The sequence below is a fragment of the Marmota marmota genome, unplaced genomic scaffold (genome assembly GCF_001458135.2).
Source record: "Marmota marmota marmota unplaced genomic scaffold, marMar, whole genome shotgun sequence".
Taxonomy (NCBI): domain Eukaryota; kingdom Metazoa; phylum Chordata; class Mammalia; order Rodentia; family Sciuridae; genus Marmota; species Marmota marmota.
This window is the reverse complement of record NW_026000108.1, coordinates 32,388,033-32,406,545: the sequence shown is the minus strand read 5'-3', so window position 1 is coordinate 32,406,545 and position 18,513 is coordinate 32,388,033. Positions and strand designations below refer to the sequence as shown.

General features: G+C 40.7%; 1 protein-coding gene across 18 annotated transcripts in view; it reads right to left on the bottom strand.

The window, feature by feature from the left end:
* Limch1 (LIM and calponin homology domains 1) overlaps nucleotides 1-18,513 on the bottom strand; it is a 218,358-nt gene that overhangs the window by 74,532 nt on the left and 125,313 nt on the right. For 11 of the 18 annotated variants that reach the window (XM_048784399.1, XM_015482070.2, XM_015482065.2 and 8 more), the window contains 4 exons: nucleotides 15,414-15,444; nucleotides 13,341-13,451; nucleotides 6,818-7,013; nucleotides 664-916 (listed from right to left, as the gene is read on the bottom strand). In XM_048784399.1, the coding sequence (XP_048640356.1) occupies nucleotides 664-916; nucleotides 6,818-7,013; nucleotides 13,341-13,349 (458 nt within the window). In that variant the 5' untranslated portion in view covers nucleotides 13,350-13,451; nucleotides 15,414-15,444. Of the gene's footprint in view, nucleotides 1-663; nucleotides 917-6,817; nucleotides 7,014-7,368; nucleotides 7,742-13,340; nucleotides 13,452-15,413; nucleotides 15,445-18,513 lie in introns of those variants that run through there. The other 7 variants (XM_048784400.1, XM_048784401.1, XM_048784398.1 and 4 more) reach the window with 7 other exon arrangements.

Here is an 18,513-nt window from a genome sequence, read left to right as displayed (position 1 = left end):
AAAATCATAGTTGGTGAAGGTGAACTATTAGAAAAGTTCCCTTATTGTAAGGTTACTGAAGGCAGGGATTCTTATCTTATATACCATTGGGTCCCCAAAGCCTAGAAGACAGCACCTAGAACATTGTAGATGCTCAATAAATATATGCTGAACAAATAAATAAATACCTAAATGAGAGTAAGGAGAAGACCGTTTCTCTTAGGAAAACACTGTTTTTCTCAAGAGATGAGATCAACGTGTTTTCCATTTATCTTGTCCGTATGTGTGATTGTGAAGCATGTTCCAAGCATCACTTGAGTTTGTATTTGGATGAACTTGTACAAAGATATTAAAAAGTCATTTTGCATAAAAAGTCTTCCTATACCCAACCTCACAGGATCAGGAGTCAGGCAGTCTCTTCAGAAGTATACAGATGACAGATCTGATCCCTTTCTCCTGTCGGAAACACTGGCTTTATACAGCTACTCATTACACCAGTATTTTCTGGTCACCTCCCATGGGCCAGGCCCAGTTCTAGGTGCCTTTGTGAAGCTGATATTTTATCATGACAAGGTCTCTCCAGGGGTCTGTTCTGCCCCTTCCATCCATGCTCTGAAATGGTTGTTTAACCTGCTTCTCATTCAAAAGTTTCCCCAGGACAGGAGCAGCACAGCACAGGCTTACCTGAAGGGCCTCTCCCCGCCCAGGGGCGAGGTGGCGGTACTCCAGCTCTTGCGGTATTCCTCTCGCTCCGCTTTCTTCTTTCTCAGAGGGGCAGGGACATAGGCTGTCTGGTTGCTCTTGTTTGGGAGGTACTGGTTAAAAGGCACTGCGGACTTCAGCTCGCCATGGGAAGTCCGCCGGGCAGACATGTCATCCTTCTTCACATCTGGCAGCTTCCGATGTGGCAAGTCGGATTCAGAGTCACTTCCTCTCCCTGGGGAAGACAAGGTGGGTGATGGAAAAGTGTGTCAGGCGAACAGAAAGTTCCCCAGGGGTGAGTGCACAGTGTCAGGGATGTGGTTAAATCTGTGGGTTCTGGGGATTCCTTCCTTAAGTCCATCACTTAACAAATCTAAAGTATCAGTCTACACGTGTCCTCTCTGGGAAAAGTTCTCAAGTCTAATAAGGAAAAAACAAACACAAGCCACCAAACTAAGAATAAATATAGAGTTGACACCTAACTGTATCTGGGAATTATACACCTGGCATGGAACTACGAGCCCGCTGAGATTCATAGCATGCAATATGACATCAATTCACCTGGGGAATTCTTAATGCGCTCTTGCTGCAGGTCTTATACTGTGCTAGACATTTTGACAAATAAGAATTATAAAGGACTTGTCTTTGAGGTATCTGAAACTATGAAATACCTAGAAGATTGAACTTGTAGAGAAGGCACATGAACATGAAGAACAATAAGAATTCAGGGAGGTGACCAATTTGGATCACAGCAAGGGTTTGCCTGCCAAGGAGCAGTTGTAGATTCCCCTGCAGTGGAGCTCTGCCCGGGTGCCCTGGCTGGAGGCAATTTTTTTCTTTCTGTGATCCCTATGGTTCTATAATCTTGTCTTCTCTTCTGGCACATTATACATTCTGCCTTGTGTTTTGAGAAGAAGAGTTATGTATTGTTCGTGGTTTTTACCAAACTGCCTTTGCACATGGTGGGCATCCTCAGGTTATCTGGTGAATGCATGAACTGACTTGGCTTAAGGAGCACTTTAGATAATGCAGAGGAATTCCATGCGGCCCACATCAGACTTCTGTTGGGCAAAGACCCCGATAATTACATTGTATTCCTGTTTCCTGGGTCTCATCTCATTAGATTTCTAAGACCTATTAGAATGAAGCTCTTGCTAAGTATTATATAAATGACCAGCATTTTTAACACATTCAACTCCGATGATAATGAATAGAAATGAATCTATCCACATTTAAGAAAAGAGCCTTCAACTAAGAGCCAAGAGATGCAGAGTGAGTAGTGTGCAGGGTTTTAAGCCAGATCCGCTTCACTTTGAGCTCTGCTACTCACTGGTCTCTTTATGTATCAGACTTTGTACGCATCACTTTACCACTGCATCAGTTTTTCAATCTATAAAATGGGGATAATAATGTCACTTACTTCATAAGATGGTTGGAAGGATCAGATCCAGGTAAAACTATCGGGGCAGGACTTGGCACCAAGTGTTTAATAAATGCTGCCTACTCTAGGCGGAGACAGGAGGATTATGAGCTCGAAGCCAGCCTCAGCAACAGCAAGGCACTCAGCAACTCAGTGAGACCCTGTCTCTAAATAAAATACAAAATAGGGCTGGGGGTGTGGCTCAGTGGTTGAGTGCCCCTGAGTCAATACCCAGTACCTCTCACCGCACCCCCCACCACCAATTAAACTATGAATAGTTTAATTTGAGCAAATGCTGCCTACTCTAAATATCATCATAGTTCTGGATCTGTCAGAAATGAGCTGTGAGTTCCTAGGCTCGACTCTAACACACTTCACTGTCCTCCCCTGTAAAACAGCAATGAAATTAATTGTCCTGGAGATTAAATGATATAATGGCTTTTTAAAAAGACTGTCGAAGTTAAAAGTGTTGGCCATAAACAAGTCGCTCATTGTTGTACACAAAATATTCAGTTTATGAATTATTCATCCCACTTGCTTTCAGTCTCCCTTCTGAAATTCTGACCATTTCATTTCTTGTTAACTACTTACTTCATCACTTAGCCCCCTTCCTGCCTCAAGTCCTTTTACAAGTACATCTGTCTCAGTGTCATAATAAAATGTTTAGGGCCTCCTGTGAATTGCTTTATAAATAGACACTAACACTACCTCGCTTTTCCAAGCTCTTAGATGTTTCCACACTTGATATCATCCTCAATTTATTTATTTATCGAAGTCCTGGGGATTGACCCCTGGGGCACCTCACCACTGAGCTACGTCCCCAGCTCTTTAGATTCTTCATTTTGAGACAGGCTCTTGCTAAGTTGCTCAGGCTGGCCTTAAACTTGCAATCCTTCTGCCTCAGCCTCCCAAGTCACTGGAATTACAGAATTATTCCCTTTTATAAAGGTAGAAACGGGCTCAGAGAAGCCAAAGGAGCCCTTTCTCATGGCTGTCTAGTGACAGCTCTGAGAAACCAGTGTCTGTTCTCTGAACTCTCAGAGTTTTTCCTGTGGTAACACACTTCTCCTGGGAATATGTTCTCTGCTTAAAGTGTCCTAAGTGAAGTACCGCCCTGCACTGAAAAATGAATGCAAGAAAATAACTCTTCAACCAACTATGGAAGCTTCGGGGTGGATCAGAGTTGTCTTGGATCCCTCAGTTCTAAAATCCAATAACCTGGGAACCTTATTTATTATGTCCCATATTCAAAACACATTATCTATGATGGGCTTTGTGAACGTCTCAAAATACATTGTTTGACACATAAACACACTACCTCCTCCCCTCACCGATTATTCTTGGATGAATGTCTTCAATAGACATTTCAAGAGCAGAGTGGCTCATTGAGAGGTGTGTAGTTTATGGACCTACAGACCAGGCTCATTTCAGCTCCACGCCCACTAGCTGCGTGGCCTGGGAACTTGTTTCTTTAAACATTTTATTCACCAATATATTTATTTTTTTTTTTTTAGTTATAGTTGGGCACAATACCTTTATTTTATTTGTTTATTTTTATATGGTGCTGAGGATTGAACCCAGCGCCTTGCACATGCTAGGCAAACGCTCTACCTCTGAGACATTCCCACCTGCCCCACCCTGGGAATTTAAACCCTTTGTAACTAAGGTCGTCATGGCATACACAGAGATGATTCTACAGCTCTCCTGAGGATTAAATGAGATGACATAAAGCACCTCGGAAGAGGCTGGCATGGTACACCATTGGCTAATGTTAGAGCTCATCTAAGGCCAGGACTGGAAAAAATTTTTATCTCATCCTATGAACTTAGAAATTGATTAGGGTGGCTTCTCCATGAATGACCCAAGTTAGGAAAATGCAACAGAGCACAAGGAGATCTATTTTTATAAAAGGCCAACCCTTCCTTTTTATGAGGCTACTTTTCTGTTCCGTCAACTAGGGGTCTCACTTCTTCTCCTTCTTTTCTGCTTCCTTCCTTTATCTTTGCCACATAATGCTTTTCTTTGAATCTTCCTCTAACACTTAATTTTGCTTATTCCTTATGTCTCCCCTTTCATACAGCTCTCATACAAAATAGAAGAATATTCATTTAACAGGATGCCTCTTACTTATCATAAATGTGATCAGTTTAGAAGGTTATGAGTGGAAAGATTTATAGTTCCTCTTCACTGAAGTCCATTAAGCAGCCCTAGAAGTTGAGCTAATGAAGGAGAGGTAGGAAATGGGCACCTAACTCGCAAGACAGTTTGGCTGAATCAACCCTATTAGTTCATCCTGTGTCCAACACACTGAACCACAGCACCTTTCGGAATGTGGGGCTTTTAATAAAAAGCTAATTTGTTTGTTGGGTACTGGGGATTGAAGCCGGGGTGCTCTACCACTGAGCTACACTTGGAGCCCTTTTAATTGTTTACTTTGAGACAGGGTTTCCTTAAGTTGCTGAGGCTGGCATCAAACTTTCAATCCTCCTGCCTCAGCCTCCCTAGCAGGTGGGATTACAGGTTTGTGCCCCTGTGCCCAGAAAAATGTGGCTCTTGATTTTTTTTGAATGGGTCACTGGGTACCAATAATAATAAAATAAAAACTCTCCATATTGACTCAATATAGTCTTGAAGAATTTCATGGTAAGGCTTTCCCCAATTTGTTATTAAGTCCTAGGAAATATATTTTGAAGACAAAAAAAAAAGTTCTACCAAATTTGGAAGTGTTTATTAGAACGGGCAAACTTCCTGATTGTCATCATTTAAAGAAACATACCATAAACCCATGTGAAATCCAACATATATGTGGCTAAAATTATATTGCATTTTAAAGACAGATCAAATGTGTGTTATTTTTCTTTTAAAAAACCTCCTCGTTTACTGGAACATAAGCCTTAATTAAGGTATCAGCTTGATGGGTGAAATCTGTGTAGGATGCTATTTCATAAGAGTGTTTTATAATGCTCAATTCTTTGTTAGTCTTTAGATGGAGAAAACATTTATAAGTAGACTCTAGCTTATCAATCTTAATTGCTGCAAACTAAATTATGCCTCAGTACATATTAGTATAATATTAACAATCACCATCTAAAATTCCCTCAAGATGTAGTTCAGCATCATTCTGAACCCCTGGAAGCTGGTGACACAGTGAACGATCTATATTACTAGTTATAACAAATCAGGGCAAAAAAAAGGCAATAATTTTTAAAAAGCAATCAAAACAATATGAATGAAACAGTTTGACTAAGAGAAGTTTTGTAAGAGTAAATTCACATTTTGGTTAAGTTAAAGCCTAATTAGATCATGGACTTGGTATTTCACTTCAAGTCCTGTGGGTGGTACTTAAGATGTCAAATAAAATCTTAGAAATGTTTTTCAGGCAGCCCACAATGCACCATAGAATTCTTTAGAAGTCACATACTACATGGCCTCTAGGCTGATTTATTTGCTAGAAAGTATAAGTCCTAAAGAAAAGCATTTGCCCAGTCATTGAGGATGAAACATCTACTAGGGAAACAGAAAGACGTTTTGGTAAATGAGGAGTATGTTTTGGACTCCAACTTCTTGAGGCTAACGTTGTTATGATATTTTACTGACAGTGATTTTTGTCCACTTAAAAATATTGGAACAATACTTAACTTCTTGAAGCCTCATTTGTAAAATAAGCATAATAAAGGATGTCTCACAGCTAAAGAAGAGGAGTAAGTAAGATACTGTGAATCTCCAAGATTTGGGCTGAGGATGAAATGAGATGCTGTATGTAATTAACTCAGATTCTGGATACATTCCATACTCAAGTCCTTTTAGTAACACAGTTTTGTATCTTTTAGCTACAAAAGATAATTCTGGTCACAGAGAGTAGGTCTAAGTCCAGAAATTTATCACTAATCAAGCAATATATAAAAAAATGGAAACAAAAAATTCCCCACTAAGCCTCGGTGACTTTCTGCAACTTTTAACATGCAGAGCCAAGCCCCTTTCCCTTCCCAAACCTACAAAGATGCAAGATAAATAAGGCAAGCAGCTTCTTAAAAACAGGCACTAATTTATATCAGGTTACATGACCACACATTTTTGTAAGGAAAAATGATCATTCCATACAGGTGATATAAAATCTGTGGGGTTGAAATCAAATCCAGCCTCAGGGTGAACAGGCAGCCTGGGTTGTGCACTATACATTAAGGGCCACCTGCATCGAGCTAGCCAACCGATCAGGTATCATAAGTACCAGATTGCCAAAAAATGTGCCAATTAAAGTCGCACAATCCCAGGTTTCAGAAGTTTCCTAAGTGTGGGTAGTGCATTTCCAGTTTGCTGGAAATGGATCCATTTTCACTTATACAGTGTGGTACTCGCTCAAACATTTCCCTTCCTCATACCCAGAGTACATAAACTTTAGCACACTTTATGAGCTCATAAATGGTCTGCCAGCGTCTTGATTCACCAAAGCCAAGTGAGGAATGATGTAACACGTTTTCCAATAGAAGATATGCTCACTGAGGCAGTGTTCAAATAAACTGCTGGCAACATCAACCAAAGTTCTGAGCACCATGAAAAACATTCAAAGACATTTTTTTTTCCCTACCGGTTTATAGAATTACCAGGTTCCAGCAAGGTGGTTGTGGAATCATGCCTTCCCAGCACCCATCTCTCTGCCATGCAGCCCCGGTTAATGATTAATTCCAGGATGTGCAGTTTATGAAGACTGCAACCTACCATCACTGCTTCCCCTGAGCACTACATCTGGCGAAGGTGTCTGCCTAGAGCGGGAGCCAAAGGAGTCTAGGCTGTCAAAGGAGTCATCTCGGCCATGGCGAGGAGGGGAGAGAGAGTCACTGCGCTCGGAATCCCAGCAGTCGATGTAGCCACTGTCTCGGATGCTGCGTTTAGGACTCTCAATGTCATCAGTTTCCTGTACGAAAATAAAAAGAGTTACAGACATTAATAAACAGATCCGGAAAATTGGTCTCCAGTTCTCTCCAAGATATCCTGCATATCGAATCAGTAATGGCAACGTTGCAGCAACCAGTCATGGCAGATCTGATTTGCATCCATGGTCACTGTTCCATTCCTCAATCTTTTTCCATCAGGAAATCACCCGACATTTCAAACCAACAAATAAAACATCCCCAAGTAATGAATCCTCCATAATATTGAGCAAACAAACAAACAAACAAAGCAAAAGAATTAAGAGTGAAGGATCACAGTTTGGATTCACAATGATGCAATGATAGAGGAAAGTAAAAGTGAAAAACCAAAACCTTGACCTTGACCTGTCTTTCAGAATCCATAACTGCATGCCTGGACGGGGACTGCCCCCTAGTTCAGCCGTGCGACGGGCTCCTGTCTATGCTATCTGGCAAATACAGACAGCATTTGTGTTAGCAGCAGAATCGGCTCTGTAAAATCCTGGAGCAGCATGCCTCCATGCCGTGCTACCTCGGAGGGAAATTCCTGCTCTGAAAGGGAGCTGTCTCTCTGAGGCAAAAAGTTAAAAAAAAAAAAAAGCAATGAAAAATATGCAAAATGCTTTTCCTGATGCTTCAGAAGAATCCAGGCATGCTCTTGCTCTCAGCCAGCTCTTGGCGCTGGGGGAGCTGAAAGCACTTGTAGCTGACCCACATGTTCAGAGCAGGGAGAACAATGGCTGTCTTTGACAGCCTGTGATTATAAATTCTTTCCAGCACAAGCGGCACATACTAAAACACTGAAACTCCAGCAGAAGAAAGGTCAGTCAAAGCCATCCTCACCCTCGGATTATAATAAAAGCCTTGTTCCCGCCAGTGTCGTAGCATTCATTACAATAGCCCAGGCTGACGAAAACAAAAATAACTCCAGTCACTCAAAGATAAACCTCAATTTAATATCCCCCAGACTGTCGCTTAAAATCAGGATTGAGGATAACACTGGCAGAGGGATATGTTCTCATCTGCAAAGACCGGAACGTCGCACTGTGGGTTTCCCAGGATGCTCATGAAGGTCCCTTCTGCATTCCCAATAAAAAGGCAAACTAAATAAATATTTTCCATGTTAGCAGTTTTGGAAACTGGTCTAGACTAAGATGCCCACAGGAGCTGAGGCCTTTGCAGGAAGTGCTTTATTGGCTGTTTCTATCAATTATATCTGGGTCCTCTGACACGTTCCCCGGAGGGAGGCATTGGGGGTTGGAGTGGTTGTAATTCAGAAGACACATGCAGGTTTTGCATCAAGAGAAGGGAGTGGGTAAGTGGGCAAGGGAAGGGCTGGGGAGAACCCTGCAGCCTCCACGCAGAGGACCTGAGGGCCACTCCTGAAGAACTGGGTGACGATGGCCTCCATGACCCCAAGGCAGAAATTACTATTTTGGAAATTAAGGCAGTTTACTTGCAGGTCAAAAGTTAACCAGGACTTGGAACAAAAGTCAGGCCTGAATAGCTGGAAAAGGAAGAACTCAGGACTCACTGACAAGTATTAACCTAAATTAGATATGGTTTTGAATTTCATTTCTTTGGAAACACAGTCAATATCTTGAATTATTTACCTACTGAGAATAGGTCAAATGGCTAAAAAACGAAGCTCCCTTTTTACTGAATACCTAGGGTCTGGGGCCATATGTAACACGTTTTGAATGTCACATTACTTACTCCGTATAACCACCCAGTGATGTGGTTAGCATTATCATTATTTTTGGGTTTTTGTTTGTTTGTTTGTTTTTTGTTTTGGTACTGGGGATTGAACTCAGGGGCACTCAACCACTGAGCCACATCTCCAGCCCTATTTTGGATTTTATTTAGAGACAGGGTCTCACTGAGTTGCTTAGTGCCTCGCCATTGCTGAGGCAGTTTTGATCTTGAGATACTCCTGTCTCAGCCTCCAAAGTCACTGGGATTATACACATGTGCCATTGCGCCTGGTGCACTGTCATTCTTAATAGAAGGAAAAAAAAAAAGAAACAGAGAGGTTAAGTAACTTGACTGAAGTCACACAAGAAGAGACAAAAGGTATGATTCCAAAACAGGACTCTCTCTCCAAATCCCAAATGGTGAAATCTAAAAATACGCAGTTTTCTTCTCCTCCACTGGACACTTCTTGCCTCCTTGACCTGTGGATGATGCTAACCTGGACTAATTAAATGCTCAGAACTATAAATAGTGCAAAAGGGAGGCTGATTTGAGTAAGGGCTAAGAGCATGTCTCTGAAGTCAGACCAACTGGGTTTAAATGCTGACTCTATCCCTCGCCAATTGTTTAGTCTCGACTTCATCTGTAAAATGGGGCTGGTGACAATACTACTTTCACATGGTTCCTGGGAAGACTAAATGTTTGGTATATGGAAGGCATTCAGAAAATTGCACAGCGCAGAATAAGGACTCAAAATATCAGCTCTGGCTATGATCACTAATATATTTCTTTAGGTATAGAAGTTTCAATATGTAAATTACACCACATTTGCAAGTTGAGTTAAGGACACAACTTTATACACACACACACACACACACACACTTCTCTCCCTCTCTATTCATATCCCATATCTAGATGTTTTGGGTCTAGTTCTCTATCAGGGAGGAGGGACGCTCAGGGAGCTGGGCCACTGGTCACATATTGAAGGGACATGCCTATAAGCTGCTTCTGTGCAGCATTACAAAACTGAATTTTCGGGAAAACAATATCAAAAAGGTTTCCCCAAAGGCCCAACATCCCTCCCTTCCCCTCCACAAACCACAGGAGAAGAGGCAGGAAGGGAAAGGGAACATGTTTCTTGGAGCTGCAGCTGCTTTCTCACAGCTAGTAATGGAAAAGAAAAACAGAAAGGCCACCATGTCCGTGACTGTGCAGAAAGCCAAGAACAAACCCTCGGATCACATGCACGGGCGGGGAGCTGAACAGCACGACCAGGTTGCAAAGCAAAACCAGGACACTGTGGTCATCCTTGGCCAAGCTGCTCCCCCAGGAACCATGGGGTGAAGCAAGAGGGAGGACCTCTGGCCAGATATAAAGATGTGGACAACTGGCAGACACAGTTTTATGGCCTTCCATTGAGTCACTGTGCTTTTTTTTTGGTCACCTGAAGCAAAGCCTTTGGAGGAGGGCAGAAGATACAAACCAACGGGGAAGATGGCACAATCTAAATTCCCCCTTTCTGGGGTCTCATTACATTGGCTTTTCATCTTCGAGCTGAGTAGCTTTGTGTCTTCAGCAGAAAGCACATCGGGTGAAGAGGATAAGGCCCAAGTTAGCCCTTGTGCTAACTGCTAATTGCTCTAGGAACAGTGTTGATGAACAGGGTGAGGACTTCTGGATTTCATGAACTTTTTGGATTATTTCCCCCGGCTGTCCTCTTCTTACCCCTTTGTGAGAGATAACGAAAAGCAGCTAGGAGAGTAGCAGCTAGGATTGGTGGATGACTTTTGGTATCTGAGAAAGTCCAGATGCCTCTGCTTTACCACTTGACATTTTGTGCTTCCTTTGTGATTTATCAGGTAGCTCAACCCTACTCCAAAGTGTCTGAGAGTTCTCTTTTTCCAACACCCTCACTCATTCTCCACCCGCCACCCTCTGGCTGTGGAAGTGATTCATTCCACGAACATGGACTGGGCATGTTCTCTGTGCCACCAGGCACTGTCCTGGTCCTGGGAACACAGTCCTGTACAAAAATCAACAAACACTCTGTCCTCATGAACCTTATGTTCTAGTCCAGAAAAATAAACAGAGGGATAAGAAGGGATGAGAGTCAGATAAAGAGAACCACCTTGATGGCTGACTCTCTAGTTCCAACCTGGAGATCTCGTTGGATCCCTTCCATCTTGGGGGTTCTTGTAGCAAACTCCTTGTTTGGCCTAAGTGTCCCTCCTTTGGGAGGCTTTGCCTTCTTTCTCAGTGAAAGGCACTGACCAGGCTTTCCAACAGCAGCAGCAACCATCTATGAAGACCTAATGTGTGCAAGACGATGCTAAGGGTTGTATGTTATGTACATTACAGAACTTAACAATTTGTCCTATAGTTAACAATCGTAGGTACATTTCTCCTACTAGAAAAATGAAAATGATTCTAGCTAATCTCCTTTGTGAAAGACAAAATTTGGTCTTAAATTTACTTCAGCCTGTATCTGTACAGAAGAGGTCCATTAATGTGTTGTCTACTTCTCTTCCAGTAAAAATAACTACAATTTTTAGCTGAAATAAGGTCTACCATTCCCAAGTCTTTCCTTGCAGGTAGGTAGGAATACGTGACCAATTTCAAGTTATCAGGATTAAAGCGGGGGTTTGTCTTAGTCTGTTTTCTGTTACTATGAGGGAACCTCACAGAGGAGGTAATTCGTAAAGAAGAGCAATTTATTCCTCATGGTTCTGGAGGCTGAAAATCCAGTGTCAAGGTGTGGCACCCGAGGAGGGTTCAGAACATGGCAGGGGGCATCACATGGCTACAGAGTGCTCAGGCAAAGAGAGCCCGCTTTTATAACAAAGCCACGGCCAAGATGACAACCCCCTTGGCAATGACAGCACTGATCCTGTCCCTCATCATCTCCTGAAGGTCCCAGCATCACAGTGGCAATTAAATTTCAATATGATTTTTGGAGGGGACATTGAAACCATGGTAGGAGTGTCATGTGACACTTTTTGGAAGTGTGTTTAGGGGGAAGGCACAGCCCTTTCTTCATCTCATTCCTCTTTCTTCCTGACCTGAATGTGGTCATGACAGATGGTCATGACCTTGACAGCTAGAGCCTGAGCAGCTATCTTGGACCAACAGGGGAGGAGCCTGGGGTGGAGGATGACAAGCAGAAAGAAGAGGCTGGGCCCTGTCATGGGACGGAGGTGGAACCCCACACCAACCCTGGACTCCCACACCAACACAGGACTGCTCATCTCACTCATGTTATTTTGAGGGTTTTTTGTTTGTTTTGTTTTGTGTGTGTGTGTAGCATTTCCCACCTGAACCCAATCCTGACAAAATCAGAACGCTTTAAAGAAGTTTAAAAAAGGTGACCCATCTATTATTATTCAAGTACAAATTTAATATAAAAACAAACACTTAGACTTCCCCAAGCCAGACTGGAACTTTGTGGATTTTTCTAAGAATAGAGTCTGATGAAAAATTGCAGGACAAACTCAGAGTTAAGACGAAGAAACAACGTGTTGTGCTTTGTTGTGTGGGTGTGTTTATTTAATTTTTTACAAGAATTTAGCTTAAAGGACTTTGTTTATATGTGTCCTGACCAATATGAAAGCTTTGTCCATTTATAAATACATGAGCCAGACTGCCTCTGGCCAAACGTGAACATTGCTAGCTTGAATTTAAGGAGAGCACATTATTAGAAAGCTGGAACAAATTCTTGCTTTCAGAGGTTGCAAAGAACTGAAAGTCTCTCAAGGAGTCTCATTTCCTTTATTTTGCAGGTTAGGGAAGTGAGAAAAACCAAGGCCTCAAATCTTTGTGTTCTAATAGGGCCTTTTCCAAATTCATGACTGGATTACAAGTGAATTTATCTGTTCACACTGAGGCTGGCTGGGAGGCTTCTCTTGGATTACATAACACTGTATAATAATACTTAGGATGAGTTATATGTATTGCCTAATCTCATAAAAGATCACTCAGGAAGGATCACGAAGGATCGTGAAGCATGCCACTGTTTCTTTGACAATTTCCTACCTTAGGTCAGTCTTTCCCATAATCTAATAAAAAAATCAAGCTTAAATAATGTTCAAACAAAATGTTACACCAAATAAACAAATCAAGCTTTTAAAAATGTCTCCTGAATTTCCAGGACATTCAAATACAATGGCCATACAATGTACATATTAGATGAGAATGTTTCTAATTCTCACTCTTGGCCAGGGTGGGTGCCAAGGCAAGAACTTGTCTGATGTGACTCACCCACATCAAGGCCCTGATAGGCAAGCAAAGTGACCTTTAGGATAAAAGTGCAGAGCAAGTGTTCATTTTTTGCATAATACTGCATTGTTTAATTCAAGTTTATTCTCCCAAGAAAGCAAGCCCTGAGCTCCTTGGCATACAAAGCCAGATACTGACAGATTGCATTTGCTCTTTTAGAATTAAAGTTGGACTGGGCTCAGATCTTCTGTTCTCCAAAGGTATAAAAGTTCAGGTAGGTTTGAGATGCATGAGGCAAAAATGTCATTGGTAAGATGGTCATTTCCTTGAGCATGACATCTTTGGCTGTAATCATCTTAAAAACAAGGACAAGTATTGCTTTTCCCCCTATTTAAACCTTATGGGATGGAGAAGAAAAGTTATGTTACCTTTCTCATCTGCGCCAACAATCCTTCGAACTCCTTCAGGTTCAAGGTAGTTCCGCTATAGGACGCGCAGCTGTTGGCAGCTTTTCCCAGCCAGTAAATGGTAACTAATACCTGTGGAACGAATAATGCAGAAAAGCAGGAGAAGGTGCCCTCAAGAGTGACATTTAAACCAAGGAATCACTCAGTCACTAACAGGAAGGCAGGAAGGAGAGAACATGCAACATTGACTTGTACAAACCACACGTGTGTGGTACCCCTTAAATGGAAAATCATTTTAATAACAACTCAGTGCCGTCCCAGTCAACACAAAACAGGATTTGGTAGTTGAAGTAAGACTCCAGTTTTAGGGAAAGTTTGGTCGCGAGAAAGTGATCCATAAGTCAGCAAGAAGAAAAACGACATCCTCCCAAATTATTTTCACTTAGTGAAGGTTTCACAATCAGGAGGCAACATATTTCAGAAACTCTTTGGAGTCTTCACCCAGATAAGCAACGGAAGGGACTGTCAATTCCTTTTGAAACACGTGCTTTTGGAGGCCCTCAATTTCTACTTGTGGGCACAGAGGTTCTGCAAAGACCAATGGCAAAAATCTCAACGGGCTGATGAAGGTTAACTAGTGCTTCCCAGCATAATTATATCTGAAGTCAGAAGAAAGCAGTACAATGAATAATATTATCAGATACCCCACTAAGGAGCATAGTTGGCTTCCTATTCTACGATGGGGAAGTTTTAGCCTTGACACACTTGCTATCCATTAAACTACCTTGGATGTTTAAGAATGTCTGTGAATAGTCAATGGTCTGAAGCTACCATCCAACACCAATTTTGTTCTGTCTTTCCAAAGAATCTGTCCACGAGAGCAAACGCTCTTTCCATTGATTTTCCCATAAAACCCCTCAGGAGTCAGCTACAGATGAGCTCCTGGGAGCTGAATTATGGGGGAACTGAAGGTCGTCTAAAAGCTCGGACTATGATTTTATTTTCCCATTCTGTCTTACTGCTTCCACCAGGCTGGGAAGTATTTACTGGACCTCCTTCCACTTGGTAGGCCAGAAAATGCTTTGGACAATGTGATATAGGTACATGGTTCCAGCTGGCCACAGGCCCAAAATATGGTTATGTGCATCCATACTAGGATGTGGGAAAATTTTACATCATGAATCCTTCAAAACTTCCAGAAGGTCTTTTATTAAATGGCTGCTTACAAATAAATTTCTAGAGAACAGACAATTCCAAATGTCAGAATATTAACTAGGACCATAAAATAACTAATGTGTGCAGAATATGAAGCTGTCTTGAAAAGTATAATGAGATAGACTGTGTTGTGTTTTAGATTATGGGTTTTCTGATTTGTTTAAAATTGTATGATGAAAAAAATGGCACATGTCCCTAGTTGTATGGAGGAAGAAAAAGAAGGTAAGAATGAGAATGTCAATCAAATAGATAGCACCTGGAAAATTTAAAAAAAAAAAAGTGTTGGGGGGTCACAGCTAACGTTTCTATTTTAGATGCAGAAAGTAACTTCTTACATTCTTCAATGTAAATTAAAACAAAAAAGCACATATTTGCCTTTTGAAAATAAGATTTAACTATAAAATGTTGATTTGAGGAAGTACTAATAACAACTCAAAAGATTCATAGGAAAACAAAAATACAAACAGCACAGGGCCATGGTGGCAGTCAACTCTATTCCTATTATGCTGATCTTTTCCTAAAACAATTTGCCCAACAGCTTAATTTAATAATTCCATCTGGGCCTACAAATGGAAAGTGGCTAATGTTAGTGTCGAGTCTGATCGCTGTGGGTTTTAAGAAACTGAATCACAAACAGAACACAAGCTTTCATTTTTTTTTTTTTCTGGATTGAGCACTTAACTAATTAAAGAGAAACCTCCCAAATCTACTATTTTTAGCTTTATCACAGTCATTAATTATTCCATCAGAGACACACATACTTTTTTTCTAAGAAGGATTCTTTGCAGCAAGGCACATAGGAGGCATTGAACTTAGCTTAATGTTGAACCATCAAAGTCAGAAGTAAACAAGTTTGGCAATGGAAGTGAAAGTACTTACATTTTTCAGCTTCCTACTATAGTCAAGGCTCCTAGGTCAGGAAAAGAAAATATTATCAGAAAAGCAGTTTCTCCCTTCAACACTCCTAAGATGTACTTGCAGCTAACACATATAATGAAATCAGAAGAACAGAGTTTTTTAAGGTCTAAGACTATTTCAGGCAGTGGATAAAATTGTTTATCAAACAAAATGTAGGGCAAGGTAGGATTAAAGCTCCACTGCACACTGTGGAATGATGAATACTTTGTAACATCTGGAAAAGAAAGAATTCTGTTTAGAATGGGAACTATTTGTATTTGAATTCTCAAAGCTTAACTCTTAAAGATTTTGCCTTGAATGAAATCTCATTGCACTTCCAAAATCTTCTACATTCAAGTACTTTGAAAAGGTCTGAAACCTTACTTAATTAAATAGATCTGAAAATATGAATATAAGAAGCAACACTAGCCAAATATTTTTCCCCTGCTCTGGACATAAATTAGCATTGGGAATTAGCCAGAGACAGGAAAATATGCATGCTATGTTCAAATATATGCACATGTGTTCTGAAAGACACATAAATGTTTACCCTCAAACTATAAACAACAAAAGCTACTCGATGGCTGTGAGCAATGGCACATGCCTGTCATCCCGGAGTCTCAGGAGGTCGAAGTAGAGGTTAATCAGTTTGAGGCCAGCCTGGGCAACTTAGCAAGACCCTATCTCAAAATAAAATTTTTTCAAAGGGGACTGGAGAGGTAGTTCTCAGTGGAATGCTTCTGGGTTCAATCTCTAGTACTGCAGGGTAAGGGGGGGGGGGGTTCTACTTGATGGTATTTTCTAAATATTCATATAGTAAAATAACAAAAATTTCTACTGAACTATTTGTTTCATTAACATGTCAACAAATGAAAAATAGGGAAAAACAAATTTTTTTTTAATTATTCATACTAACTTCAGTGAGGGGGGAAGCAATGTAGAAATTCTATCATGTAAACAATGAAGAATTCCTGAGAATATTTCGATATTTAGACCCTGGGTACTTCAGTTACAGTGAATATTCTGACTTAAAAATACTCATGAATAAATAGGTGGCAATTTTAACTCAATTAAGACTGGAAAAAAAGGTGGTCCACTTCAGAGATAAACCCACCATTGGGGACTTGGATGAAAAGAATTGATGCAATTTGGGTTTGATTAAGAAAATGTATTCATGTTTCCAGTTTTAATAGATAAAGATGGTATGTCATAATCTGCTTAGATATCCACCAAGAAAAATTAAACATGTATCAGAAAAATGGATAAAATATCTATAAAAGATTTCAAATTCTTACAAAAATCAACATAAGGGCTAGGATGTAGTTCAGTGTAAAGTGCTCTGGAGTTCAATTCCAAATATTAAAAAAAAAAAAAATTGGTGCTGAGGATTTAGCTCAGTGGTAGAGTTCTTGCCTGCCATATGTGAGTCCCTGGGTTTAATCCCCAGTATCACAGAAACAAACAACAACAACAAAAACTTAGATGCTCAGGAGCAATCCATAGTCTTTTTGTATTTTCATCCAGCTGTTTCAATTCCTTGAAAAGTTCTTTGCTGTGTGCACTTCTGGATCATGCTTTCATTTCCCATCAAAGTTGTCTGGCATCCATTACAGGTAGAGTTCACTAAATTACACACGCAGTAATCATTTACAGTTTTTCCTGCTTTTTTTGGTGGGGGGGAGTCTACTCAAGTTACTACTCAAAAAAAAAAAAANTTAAAAATACTCATGAATAAATAGGTGGCAATTTTAACTCAATTAAGACTGGAAAAAAAGGTGGTCCACTTCAGAGATAAACCCACCATTGGGGACTTGGATGAAAAGAATTGATGCAATTTGGGTTTGATTAAGAAAATGTATTCATGTTTCCAGTTTTAATAGATAAAGATGGTATGTCATAATCTGCTTAGATATCCACCAAGAAAAATTAAACATGTATCAGAAAAATGGATAAAATATCTATAAAAGATTTCAAATTCTTACAAAAATCAACATAAGGGCTAGGATGTAGTTCAGTGTAAAGTGCTCTGGAGTTCAATTCCAAATATTAAAAAAAAAAAAAAAGGTAAAGAAAATTACCTATAATAAAAGCTAAACTAAAGAGTTTTTTTAAAAGACAATTTCAGGAGCACATCCCAGTTTCCTCTGTGGGATCCACCCTCTACCTGATTGCTTACACTATCCGTTGATGTCACCAAGATGCTCTGCATCTCTGCGGTTGTCCTGCTTAACTCTCAGAGGGGAAATCAAAGAACTACAGAAGTTGTGCGTTGATCCTCCCTAGCTATAATGTCCATTTGTGTTAAAAGTTGGCCCTGTACAGAGCCCAATTAAACCAGCCTCCATCATAAAAAGTTGGGAAGTAGATAGCATCTGGCACGCTCTACTCCTTACCAGAACCAGAAGCAACAACTTGCTGAGGGTTGTAAGCCAACTCACGGCATCATTTTAACATAAATTAGTTATGATTTTCTAAATATTAATACAATGTAAAATTTTATGCAAAATGATTCCATCCTTGCTGCCTGGGAACCCCTCCATCCACCATACTCACTCTTCAGAAGGATCTTTCAACCACACTGGTTTCTTTTTCTTTAAACATCACACACACACACACACAAAAAAAAATCACGCTGTTTCTCTCCCAAGCCCTTCTTCTGCCCTGAGTGTCCTACAGACCTTCCCAGGCTGGTTCTTGCTTCCTATTCATGTCTTAGCATCCAGCCTTGCCTGAAATGCTACCACTTCTGAGAGGCCACCCTTGACCACCTCTGGACAGGTCACTGTGTTTCACATCTGTTTTCTTTTCTTTTCAGTACGTTTGCTCCCTGTGATTATTTTTTTGTTCATTTAATTTGCTTCTCACTTCTTGACACTGGAGTGTAAATTCCAGATGAGCCAAGGACCTTGGTTATCTTGTTCATTCCATTTCTCTAGTGCAGGAAAGTATTGGACACATAGGAGCTGCCCAGCAAATACGTGCCAAGTGAATTACTGCAAAGTGCCAGTGTCACAGAGGAAGGCGATGCAAAAGAATTACATAAAGAAGATAACTGGGTGAGTGACAGAAAAATTAAACAGGG